The following is a 12,351-nucleotide window of genomic DNA, read 5'->3' on the forward strand; positions in this document are numbered from 1 at the left end:
GGGGAGGTGCTGGGGGCTTGGGTCATCCGACGGGGAGGAATGTCTGCTCCTCTCTGGTAGAAAAATAGACCTGGAGTGAGTTTGGGGGATTTGGCTTGTTTGTTTTGCATAATTGGATGCTTGGCTCCAGGGAAGGCTAGTCTGTGTAGACTTGCTCCCACCTCCCAACCCTGAAGCCTGGAGAGAGGCTCGCAGTGCTGGGGTGTGTTTGGGGAGAGTCCCCTTAACATGTCTCTGGCCTCAGACTGCCCTCTTGCCAGCCCCCAAGAAAGAGTGACTGGAGGTTATCATCAGCCTAAAGGTGGGAAGGGAATGGAAGACACCATAGAGCATTGTGGGGAGCATGGGGGGGCAGTTTTCCCACAGGGCCAGAGGTGCAGCCATGCGGGGCAGGTGGCGGGGGTGTCCAGCCTCTGTCTAGGGCATGGGAGGGGCATCTCCTCCCCAGCTGCCGGCTTCTAGCCATGTCAGGATTTTGGACAAGTCCCATGGGTTTTCTGGAAGCAGGAGGCCAGGACCTAGGCTTCCCCCAGTCTCCTTAGAACCTGGGCTTTGCGTCATGGCGGGGAGGCCCCTGGGCTCTGGGGTGTGTCTGGGACAGGGGCACGGGGGATCCAGGATGCTGTGATTGGCCTATTGGGATCTATCTAGACTTGGAGTCTGGGCATTCAGGATCCAGTGCCTGGGAGGATTCCAGTCAGAATCCAGGGGTTAAGGGGCTGGGATCCAGTGCTTGGAAGGGTGAGGGGGGGTCTACCTCCTATGGGTGAGGTTTCAGCATCCAGTGCCTGTGGTGAAGGGGTTTGGGGTCCAACAGCTGCAGTTGCCAGGACCCACTCGCTCTGCCGTTGGGCTCACATTGTGGATTTAGGCGCCAGGATCCAGCCGGTCAGGGCTTGGGAATCCGAGATCCAGTGGTTGGGGATTGAGGGTGTAGTGGTTGAAATGTAGGGAATCCAGTAGTCAAAGCAGAGGGATCCGGGACTCAGTGTCAAGAAAAAGGAATTCAGGAATCCAGTAGTTGGGGTGAGGGGATCTGGGATCCAGTGGCTGGGGCCCCGGGATCTAGGCATTGCATTGTCAGGATCCGGTGGCTGAGGCTTCTTGATATCCAGAATCCAGTGGCCGAGCTTGGAGATCCAGGGCTGGAAGCATGGGGATCTGGGATCCGCCAGTGGGGTTGGGGATCTAGGACCCAGTGCTGGATCTGGGGCCTGAGGGAGCTGGGGTCTGGGTGTTTAGGTATGGTGATATGTGCTCCTGTGGTTGGGTTATCAGGATCCATTAGTTGGGTGTGGGGGATCCCGTGGTTAAGTCATGGAGGTCCAAGACCCCGTGTTGGGGGGGGCCAGTAGCTGTGATATGGGGGTGCAGGACCCAGTGGATAAAGTGTGGGGATCCTGTGATTTGGTGTGGGGAGCCCTGGGATCCATCGGCTGGGCCATCAGTCTCCAGTGGCTGAGGTGGGGGGATGTCATGATTAGGGTGAGGGATCTGAGGTGGGTCAGGCTCGGGGTCCCTCACCTGGACGTGACCCCCAGGGCCTGCTTCATGTTCTCGTAGACCACATAGGAGATGCTCACAGCCGGGATAACCTTCATGAAGTTGGGGGCAATGCCCCGGTAGAGGCCCCACACGCCCTCCTGGGACAGGATGTGACGGAGCAGACCCAGCATGGAGAGCTGGGGGGCGCCCTCGATGGAGGCTGGGAGGGGTGGGGAGGCCAGGTGAGGCCAGAGGGCCCCTCTCACTTTCCCCTCCTACTCCCCAGGGCTGGGCCTGTGGCCGTGGCAGCACGAGGGAGGAGGGTAAGCTTAACAGCAGGACCTACCACCCAGAGTCGACACTTCTCCTGGCTCTGGAAATAGCTGCTCACCTTTATGCCCCAATCTTGAGGGCCCAAGTTTGGGGACAATTAGAAACAGAGAAGGTATATGTGTGTGTGTGTGGTGGGGGAGGGTACAGACATTTCCTCTGCCTGGAATTCATTTCCCTGCCTCTTCTCCCAGCTCACTCTTCTCTGCCTTCCAACCCTCGTGCCAAAGCAGGCTCTTTGGGGGTGCCCTCCTTGGCACCCCAGCCTAAGTCTGGCTCTTTCTCTTCTCCTTCATTGAACCCTAAATCCATCCTTAATTGTGGAATGATTTATTCAGCATCTTGCTTCCTCTCCAGCCTGTGAGCTCTTGGAGGGTGAGAACCGGGGTTTGTGCACTGATACACCCCCAGAGAGAATCACAGAACACAAATGCTAAAATTCCCAAGGAAACTCCCCAAACAGATTCAGGAATGGGGGGGGGGTGGAGAAGAACCCATAAAGGAAACCTACAGAGGAAAATAATAAACCCATCAGCCTGGCCCCGCCCCTCCTTACCCAGATCCTCCCTCTCCTTCCCTCACTGTCACCCAGCCCTGCAAATGGGAGCTCAAGTTAGCAGCCCTCCCAGTTGAGCTTGCTAGGGCACTCTCCCTGCATGGGCTCTCCTCTCTCGGGTGCGGGGGGGGGGATGGGCTCCCGTTCCAGTGTCACAAATGGAACAAATGGGTACATTGAGGCCCGGAGAAAGGTAGGGACTTTAGTGAAGGCTGTCCAAATCCAGAAGGATCCCAACTTGGGACCCTGCCTACCCAGGAGGAGGAGCTGGGGATGGGGAGGTAGGTGGGGCCCTAGTGGTGATGCTCTCCCTACCCCATCCTCCCGCCCAGGCCTCACCTTGGGCCTGCATGCGGGTCCGGACCAGGGCCAGGGGGTAGCTGGCTATCTGGCCACAGGTGCTGGAGACGGTGCCGCAGGCCAGGAGCACGAGGATGCCTGGGTCGGCCGAGTCGTGGCTATATTGCTGGAGCCACCGGTTCTTCAGGGTCTGGAAGGGGCGAAGAAGGGAGGAGAGTGTGGGTTGGATCGGAACTGCGTAACACCACGACCCTGGCTTCGAGGCCCGGCTGGCTGGCCTCTGCACCCCCTGAGGGCTGGTACCAGCTGAGTGCTTGGTACCTCCCAGGTGCCCCACGAGCACGGTACCTGCGTCCCATCGCTCAGTCCTCACCTTGACCCTCCATGGCACGAGGGGGGACGGCCTCCCTACTGTCCATGCCCTTGTCCCTGCAACCTGGGAATATGGTACCTCACGTGGCAAAAGGGACTTTGCAGATGAGATTAAGTTAAGGGCCCGGAGCTGGGGCATCATCCTAGACTATCCAGGTAGGTCCAATGTCATCGTGAGGCTCCTTGTAGGAGTCTGAAGAGAGGGGATCATAGAAGCGGAGGTGGGGGACAGGTTGGAAGATGCTGTGCACCTGGCTTTGAAGGTGGACGAAGGGCCCACTGGCCAAGGAAAACGGGCAGCTGCTACAGAGGGGGAAAGACAAGGAAACGGCTGCAGCCTCAGAGAAAATGCAGCCCTGCCAACATCTTGATTTAGCCTGGTGAGCCCCATCTTGGGCTTTGGACTTTCCAAACAGTGAGATAATGAGTATGCACTGGTTTAAACCACTAAGGTGACAGTCAGTTGGTACAGCAGCCGTAGGAAACGAATACGCTCCCCAATGTGGATGCCCCATCTGTATCCCATTCAGCTCAAAGCTGCTGGCTCCCACCTGCCAGCGTCCACAGTGCTGCCTGAGGACTCTCGCTGGACCCAGGAATAGGCAGGAAGGGCTGGGGAGCCAGCACCCCCAGCAGCGGGCGTCAGACAACTGACGTGGTGTATTAATACTCCAGCTCCCTTGCCTCCCCGGTGGGGCATGTTCTATGCTGCCTCCAGAGGCCCCCACACCGGGATGGCGCTACACCCGCCCACCGTCATAACTTGCTTGATAGCACACCCTTACGGGTTCGATGGCATCCCCCCAAAAGATATGTTGGAGTCCTAACACCCAGGACCTCAGATTGTGATCTCATTTGCAAATAGAGTCTTTGCAGGTGCGGTGAGTTAGGATGAGGTCGCTCTGGAGTAGGGTGCGCCCTTAAGCAAACATGACCAATGTCCTCATAAGAAGAGGAGACAGACACAGAGACACACGTGGGGAAGACAGTCACGCAGCGACAGATGCAGACACTGCAGGGATGCCCCTGGCTGGTAGGGGCAAGGAAGGATTCTTCTAAGGTTTTGGAGGGAGCGGGGCCCTGCCGACAGCTAGAGTTTAGACTCCAGCCTCCGGGACTGTGACAGTAAAGGTCTGTTGCTTTGCGCCCCCAGTTTGCGGTACTTTGCCAGGCAGCCCTAGGGAACGAATGTTCCCCTTTTTGGTTACCTTACCTTCCTGCCAAACCATGTGCTCTCACATCCCTGCTCTGAGGCAGTTACTTACCCAAGGCCACAAAATAAAGGTGGGAGTCAATATTCAGAGCCACACCGGAGTCCAGAGTGGTGAGCTTGGTCTTTTGGGCAGCCCACCCCTTATGAAGCCTCTCCGCAAGGACCTTCCTTCTTGCTCTGGGACTGGGATGGGTCCTAGGCTTCATTTCCTATGTCACTTCTAACCCCTTGGTAACAGCTGCCCAGAAGTGTGTGGAGAGGGACTCGGGGCTGGGATAGATTAGTGATGTCTGGGCTGGGCAAGGAGTGGGTGCCTTGGAAGCAAGTGTTCACCATTACTGTCTTTGAAATTTCAATAGCCTTCTTTTGGGGCTGGAGCAGGATTTGCCAAATAGGTGTTGAATGAGTGTTTAGAGCTGTTCTGTTGAAAAGAAGTTCTGATGACCAACACTGAGCCAAACAACCAACAAAAACCAAACAAAACCCCAAAACAAAAAAACAGTGAAATCACTTTTCTGCAGACTTCTCAGAGCCTTTAAGGGACTAACCTAGGTTTTGAAACTCCAAGAGGGCATAGGGTTTCTCAAACCACTTAGACCTCCCACCTCCCTTTTTGGGTGAAAAATGGATCGAATAATGTTATGTCTAATTTCTACCCAGTGGCTGCGTCTTGCACTCAGGAAAAACCAGCCGCATCACTGAGATCTTGCTGACTCTTTGGTTCCTTCCAGCCACTCAAGACTCGCACTCCTCCAACAGGCCAAATCCAGTCCTGCTTCTGGAGCTGAGCTCTCTGCTCCCTCTGCCTTGTTCACGGGGCCTCGCTCATCGCCTCTCAGGGGCCTGCCTCCACCCCCTCCTGCCCACTGTTACTTTCAATTACACATCCTGTTTTTTCCTCTTCTGAGAACTTAGCAGGATCTGAAACTACTTGTTGGCCCGTGGACTGACTTCCTTGCTTATTGGAGTGGGTGCCCCAGGGAGGCAAGGACCGTGCTGTTTTTATTGAATGCTGGCCCCGTACATCATTGCTGAGTGAGCGAGTGAATGAATGAGCAAGTGAGTGAATGAGTGGTGGCCTTGTCTCATGCGGCCGTCTAGGTGCTGGGTGCTGGGGAGTCAGGCATGGGCGGCAGGTGGGGAGTGTTGGAAAGGAGGACAAGCTGCATCATTTTGCGAGGCCCAGCGCACAATAAAAATATGTAAGGTTCCTCGTCCAAAGATGATTAGGGATTTCAAGAGGGCAACAGCAGGGCATTAAACCCAGAGCCAGGCCCTCTGAGCACAGGGCCCTTGGCGACTGCACTGGCTCCCTGCCCGTGAAGCTGGCCCTGTCCTGCACACACAGCCTCTGGGGGATGCCCGGGGACATCTGGGACTGTGCTACTTGGGAGAACCTGGCAATCCCACCCGGGGAAGAGAAAAGTCATGACCCCTGGAAAAGAAGTCAAACTCCCTGCCCCATTCCTGCCTCTCTTGATAAAGGCCCTGAGATGCTGGCCATGGGGTGTGATTTCTATGAAATGCGCAGGCCCTGAAGAAGACATTGGCTGGGTCCAATACATGCTCTGGGGAGACAAGCATCTTTGAAGTTCACTTTATCCCATGATTCTATGACCTACAGTGGTCCCTGACCTTCCCGGGTCCCGAGGCCTAGCAAGGCAAGGCTGAACTGTACACGGAATTGGGAAGAATTCTCACAGGGGTAAAGGTGAAAGAGTTGGGGAATCCAACAGCTGAAGGGGTTCCCCAGGATCCCAAGGTCCATGGCGCTTCTCCACCCCTAGCTATGGAGGCTGACTGAGTCACCCCTATGGGAAAGGGGCGTCCTGTGGGCAAATCCCACAGGGGAGAAAAAAGGCGGGAGGGGCGGGCTGCCCACAGACCTCATAGACGGCCAGGTCGATGCCCGCGTAGGGGATGATGCCCAGCACGTTGGGCAGGTAGCCGCGGTAGAAGGCGCGGGGCCCCTCTCGCTCCAGGATCTGCCACGCACAGTCCAGCAGCCCCTTGTACTGGCCTGTCCGGCGCAGGGTCAGCCGTGTCTTCAGCACCTGGGGAGGACCTCGGTTATCCCTGGGAAAACCGCTCCCAGAAACACTGCACCCAAGAGTGCAGTCATCTGGAAATAGCTACTCCCAGAAGGATCTACCCTGGGAATAACTGAATTTCACAAACCACTTACACTACAATCTTCTGCTGTCCCCAAATCTCTATGCCTCGAAATGGTTACATCTCCCAGAGTTGCATATGGTGGCCACCGCTGTCTCCCAATATCTTGTTCCCTTCCCCCCTTAATAATAGAAACTATAATTTTCAGCAAGCACACAGCTAATCAAAATAAACACTACATTTCTCATTTCCCCTAGATATATGGCCATGTGACTAAGTCTTAGTCAATGAAACAGCAGGAGAACAGGTATGTGTGACTTTCAGAAAGTATCTTTAAAGGCAGGGAGGTGTTCCTTCCTTTGTCTATTCTTCCTTATTGACTGGAAAATGGATGTGACGATTGGAGCACACGCAGCCATTTTGGTCCATGAGGTGGGTGCTACATTCTGAAGTGCTGGAACAAGATAGAGGGAAGGAACCTCGGCCTCTAACACTTTGAAGTCACCATACCTGTCCTGAACTGCTTACCTCAGACTTCATTTATGTGATTTGAGTTTTCCATCACTCAGAATCCTGACATACTGCACAACCTGAAACCTGAAATGATTCCACTGGGAACAAACAGCTTGGAAATCAGTACCCTGAGAAGAGGCATGTCCATAAACAACTGGCCCCCACAGTTGCCACCTAAATAGTTATGATCAACACCACCATCCCTAGAAGTCACATCTCAAATTGCAATCCCCACACAGACTACAGATGAAACAGCGTTTCTCTAACGAGCCACAGTCCGAATCAAGGAGAGGTAAGGTTACAATCCCAATGCCTATCACACCGGAGTGACGTGGTTACTGCAAGCCCCCCCACCCTGCAATGGGGCCTCGGCCAGAGTCCCTCCTTCTCACCTCCATGGGGTAAATGATGGTTTGGGCTGTGGCACCGGCCAGCGAGCCAGCGACAAAGCGCTCCTGCACGTGCAGCGTCTCCTGCTGCCCCCGAATGGCCCGCTTGATCTGAAATTGGGAGACACAGAGGTGGGCAGGACCTCAGGTCCTCCTGCTGTGGGCACCACACACTGGGGTCCTGCAGACATCCCCTGCCCCCAAGCCAATCCCACCAGCCCTCAAGTCTAGCTCACATCTCCCACACCTGCCCCTACCTGCTCATAGGCCATGAACTTGATGGCCGACTCAGGTGCAATCTTGAGCACGTTAATTCCATTGCCACGCCACAGGGAGCGCATGCCCCCCTCTTGGATCATGTTCTTTAGGCCCCCCAGAATGTTTAGCTTGTTGGTCTTGGAGGCATGGACCTGAGTGGGGAGATAAGGTGGCTTTGGGGTCCCCTTCTGGGGCCCAGGCCTGGGAGAGGGGGTGGGGCTTTCCTGGGCCCCTCACCTGCATGAAGACCTTCAGGCGGTCCAGAGGGGCTGTGCCAGTCCGCGACACGGCACCTGCCACCGCACCCGCCACCAGCTGCTTCCACCACATGCCAGTCAGCTTCTCCTGCTCTGAAAACTCATCAGGGACAGTCAGGCACTCACCAATGTCCAAGACCTGAGGACGCAGGGACTGGGGTGTCACACCATCATAGGAGCAGGGAGATGTACCTTAGCCCTAATAGGAGTGTCTCCCTCATGAATCCCAGGACACCCAGAGCATCCACCAATAAATCTCACTTGAAGAGCCCAGGAGATCCCTCTTGCACCCCTACCAGATCCCAGCAAAACATCCAACCTGACTCCCACGTAGGATCCCAATATCCCTCCTGGGCACCTCAACCAAATCCCACCAAAGGAGCCTACCCAAGCATCTACCATAGAAAGATTGCTTTCGGAGCCGATCAGCTCCCTTTGAAGGATCACACCCAAGGGTCTCCTGGATAAGGATTCCAGAAGATCCCTCCAGGGCCACACAAGATCCCACCAGGGACCTGCCATGTAAGGAGACCAGTGGATCCCTCCCAGGGCCTCAGCAGATCCCACAGGGAATCTGCCCCCCAGGGATCATCCGTCCCCTAGAATCCACTTAGAGACTTCCTAACCAAGTCCCTCTTGGATCCTCAGAGTGGGAATGTCTGGACCTCCCAAGAGGACTTCACCAGATCCCACTGGTGGGTTCCCCTCCAGAGGCCATCAGATCCTACTTGAAGCACCACTCAGAGAGTCCCACCCAGAAGGGAGGATCTAGAGCACCTCCTCCCCCAACTTCCATTGGATCTCAGTGGATCTTCCAAAGAAGGTGGCTTTCTAATGAGTCCCTTCAGCAGCAGACCATTTACTGAGGCAAAAAGAAGCCAGCAGAAGGGGAGCTGTGGTGGAGGCTGGAGACTGGGTGCCCCATCTGGTGAGCTCTTCCTTCTCTGTGCTCCCACCTCCCACAGTCTGCCCCCAGCACCCCGAGGTCAGGTCTGAAGGGCTCCAGCCCGATCACAGACCTCCCCCAATGGGTCCCCAGTCCCCTGAGGTCCAGTCAGAGGAAGAGACGACTAGAGTCTCATCCCTTGGCTGTTCCCAGTGGCTCTTCCTTCTCAAGACTCCTGACCCAGCCCCTCCAGGCCCAGCGGAAACCGGAGCCAGTCCCAGCCACCACGCTAGGAAAGCTGCCCCCACCTCACCGTAGAATGCTTCCAGAAATAGACCACATCCTCCACATTCTCCAGTGAATGCAACAGGAAGTGGTCGCGCCATTCCTGCCAGTCAATGGTCATCGTGCCGTCACGGTCCATGCTGGGGATGCAGGGCAAGGTGGGGACAGAATCAGTGTTGGGGCTAAGCAGGGGGTGTTGGAGTGAGGTTCAGTTGGTTTGGGGGCAGAATGACTTCCTGTGCACTGAGAGCTCACCATTTTACAAAGGGGAGAACTAAGGCTCAGAGAAGTAAAGCATCTGGCCCAGAATTTGCCTGACTCCCAAGCCCACCTCTCAGCTCCGCCTGCCCTGGGATTGGGTCTGGGGCCTATAGACTCAAGATGGTCAAGTGGCCCTGGGGACCCGAGTTACCTGGGATTCTGGACCCCCAGCTATTCACCTGTGCAGAATTTTCTCTGCTTGCTCCAGTGAGATGGAAATGCCTAGAGCTCGGAAACTCTGCTGGATCTCGGACACATCGATATGACCTGGGGAGGGGGTCAGAAAAGTGTGTGCAAGGGGGGACCCTGGAGCCCAGGTGCTGTACAGCTCAGCATGGGGATGGTCTAGGAAGCCCAGGGGATCCAGGACCCCAGGATGAGATTTGCAGCAGGGTTGGGGGTGGTGGCCCACTGGCATCAGAGAGGTGGAACTGGGCAATGTTGGGGGGTTCCTCTGTTCCATGAATGAATGAAAAAAGTGAATCCAGGGATAACTATGGGGGTCCTTATGCCATAGGGGGTTGTGAGGCAATATTAGGGACCCAAAAGAGGCTATGGGGGGCATCTATGCCTCATAGGGAATCCACAAGCAATGTGGGGCATCTCTGTTCCTTAGAAACTTGAGGGTAAGAATAGGGGTCACATCCCAGAAGGGAAAGGAGGTGGGATGGGCCCACGGGCCCAACCACCTAGCTGGGGGGTGAGGAGAGCTCCCAAAATAGCCTGTGAGTCATCAGGGAGAAGTGGCCCTCCCTCCTCCTCCTAGCGCTGCCAGTTCTAACCCCATTGGTGTCTCCAGGGCCCCCGCAGCCCATCCCTGGGCCTTACCATCCTGATTCCGGTCCAGACTGTGGAACAGAAGGAGCAGGCGTTGTTCCCGCTCCTGCAGGTAGCGGGAAAACTCCTCCAGGTCCAGCCCACCACCTGGGTCAGCGTCACCCTCGGGGGAGATGCCCTGGCAGGGGGGAAGGGACGAGGGAGCTCCAGGAGGCCGCTCCCCAGCTGCAGGGGGCATGATAAGCTTAGGGCCCAGGAATGCAGAGCCCTCAGCACCTAAAGGACAGGAGCAGGGGAAGTCACCCCTTCATCAGCCAGCTCACTTCTCAGCAATATGTCCAAGGCCACAATAGGTCTGCAAGGTGGAAAGCAGTTGTCCATTTTTCCTGGCAAGCAAACTGAGGCTCTCCAAGGTCAAGTAACTTTTTCAAGGTTACAGAACTGGGAAGTGGTAGGTAGCCTTGGGTTCCTGTCTTTGAAAGCCTGTCCTCCCAGCTGTCTCTTAAAAAAACATCCATATGGCAGTTTCAGAAGCTCCCATGAGAGACAGCTCTGGGCACTGTGGGGCAGTGAGAGGTTTCCCACCTGGAAAGTGGGAGGTTGTCCTGGAGGTCTCAGGATGCTGCGGAGAGAGACACTCAAGTGGCATCTGGGGCTACCGGTGTAGCGGACACCTGCACTGGCCTAGCGGCAAGTTCCTGCTTTGCTCTATCCCCAGCTGAGGGCGGCCCCTTGGGTCCTGGCTGGGGTAGCCTGGGGCATTAAACCAGGCCAGGGAAAGGGCAGGCCTGGGAAATGTAAACATAGAGAGGCTGGGGCAGCTGTCTGGGAGCCAGTGGGTGCCCAGAGCAGGGAAGGGAGAATGGGAAAGGGTGTGTCTCCTGAGGCCAGGAGCAGGGGTATGTCTTGGGATGGGCAAAGAGTTCAGAGGAGGGTGTGTCCGGGGCAGTGGGCAGGAGAGCAGCCCGGCTCCTTTCGCTGGCAGACATCCCCCACCCTCGCGGCACCGGCGAGGGGGGTGGGGGCGGGTGTTGGCAGCCGAACTGCAGGCCTGGGGCCTCCGTGGCTCTGTCTTGGGCGAACCCGTTAGGCCCAGACACGCGGGGCAGGGGGATGAGGCAGAGACACCCAGGCTGGGCACCCGCACTGGAGCGCAGCCACAGGCAGCCGCTGGCGGCTGCGGCGCTCCATTCAGGGGCTCGGGTTACCGGCGCCCGCAGGGCCGGAGCGCCGCGCGCCAGGCTGGGGTCCCGGCGGGGGTACCTGTTGGGTGTCGCGGTCCGGGTCGCCCCCGCCCAGCCGGGCCAGTCCCTGGCGCAACTCGCGCACGTCCACGCGGCCATCCTTGTTACTATCCAGCTCCTCGAAGAGGCGACCCCAGCGCTGCCGCCGCTCCGCATCGCCCGGGCCCCCCCGCATGGCGCCCGCCCTGGGGGGGAGGGGAGGCCCGGCGGTGACGGCCTCGGCGGGGGCTTCGGGGCTCCCCCTCCCCCCCGGGGCCCCGCAGGGCCAGCTCCGCGGCCACTGCCACTGCAGCCTCCGCGCTGCCCGCCTGGCTCTGGCACTTGCAGGAGGCGGTGACTGCTAGCCGTCGCCGCCCGCGCCAGAATTTGCGTCTCCTCCCCCGACCCGCTTGGGGGGAGGGGGCGGGAGGCGGAGCCGCGGGTGTGGGGCGGAATGTCGGGGATGCTCTGGTAGTGCACAGGAAGCACCAGGGTTCATTCTGGGAAGAGGGGCTAGAGAGATCAATGGTCTCAATTCTGCTTTCAGAGTTCTGCCTTGCGTGCCTCAGTTTACCCTCTGTCCAAGGGGGGCGCAGTAGAGGGATATCAGAGATTTGGTTTCGTAATCCCTTTCCACTTGACCTTCCTCTCCTACTATTTCTCTTTAGGAACTAAAGTTCTCGTTTTCCCCAGACATGCTCAAGAACCAACCCTAAGCCGTCCAGCCCTCCATCTGCCCGCCCGCTCGTTTCACATTCCCCCACTAGGCCACGGAAACAGAAAATCAAGAAGCGGTGCTTTCTGAAACCCTGCATCCCGCCCGCGAGCCTTCCTTTTCGGTCCCACTCAGATTGGGAAACGGAAGATCAACGAGCGGCGCGTCTGCAAAGTCGGTTTCCTATTGGCTAGAGCTGCCTGAGCCGCGCCCGCCTGCCCCATCTGGGCGGGGCTTCCGCAGCGACTTGGCGCTGCCTTGGGCCCCCGCGGCTCCGGGCGGCTGAGCAGTCTTAAAGAGGCCGCGGTAGGACCCAGTCGCTGTGCCGACTGCTCTCTCCAGACCAATCTGGGGATCTCAGTGTCCCAAGCGCGAGTGCCGACGAAGACCGGGAAGCCGAGCGCTGGAGGCGGGGCACC

The 12,351-nt window shown here is 57.3% G+C and overlaps 1 protein-coding gene across 2 annotated transcripts; it reads right to left on the minus strand.

Moving 5' to 3' along the window:
- Positions 1–586: 586 nt before the first annotated feature.
- Positions 587–11,573, minus strand: SLC25A23 (solute carrier family 25 member 23). Of its 2 annotated transcripts, XM_034657623.1 has the most exons (12): positions 11,258–11,396; positions 10,271–10,349; positions 10,046–10,172; positions 9,397–9,484; positions 8,985–9,096; positions 7,766–7,924; positions 7,528–7,680; positions 7,274–7,381; positions 6,143–6,310; positions 2,711–2,861; positions 1,525–1,705; positions 587–1,161 (listed from the first exon to the last, which is right to left on the minus strand). In XM_034657623.1, exons 5-12 carry the CDS (start codon positions 9,093–9,095, stop codon positions 855–857), a joined length of 1,338 nt encoding a protein of 445 aa, XP_034513514.1. In that variant the 5' UTR covers position 9,096; positions 9,397–9,484; positions 10,046–10,172; positions 10,271–10,349; positions 11,258–11,396; the 3' UTR covers positions 587–854. The 2 variants fall into 2 exon arrangements, with proteins under 2 accessions (XP_034513514.1, XP_034513513.1); XM_034657622.1 differs by lacking the exon at positions 10,271–10,349 and having other exon boundaries at positions 11,258–11,573.
- Between the last annotated feature and the right edge of the window lie 778 nt (positions 11,574–12,351).

The sequence above is a fragment of the Ailuropoda melanoleuca genome, chromosome 4, assembly GCF_002007445.2.
Source record: "Ailuropoda melanoleuca isolate Jingjing chromosome 4, ASM200744v2, whole genome shotgun sequence".
In the NCBI taxonomy this organism is placed as follows: Eukaryota; Metazoa; Chordata; class Mammalia; order Carnivora; family Ursidae; genus Ailuropoda; species Ailuropoda melanoleuca.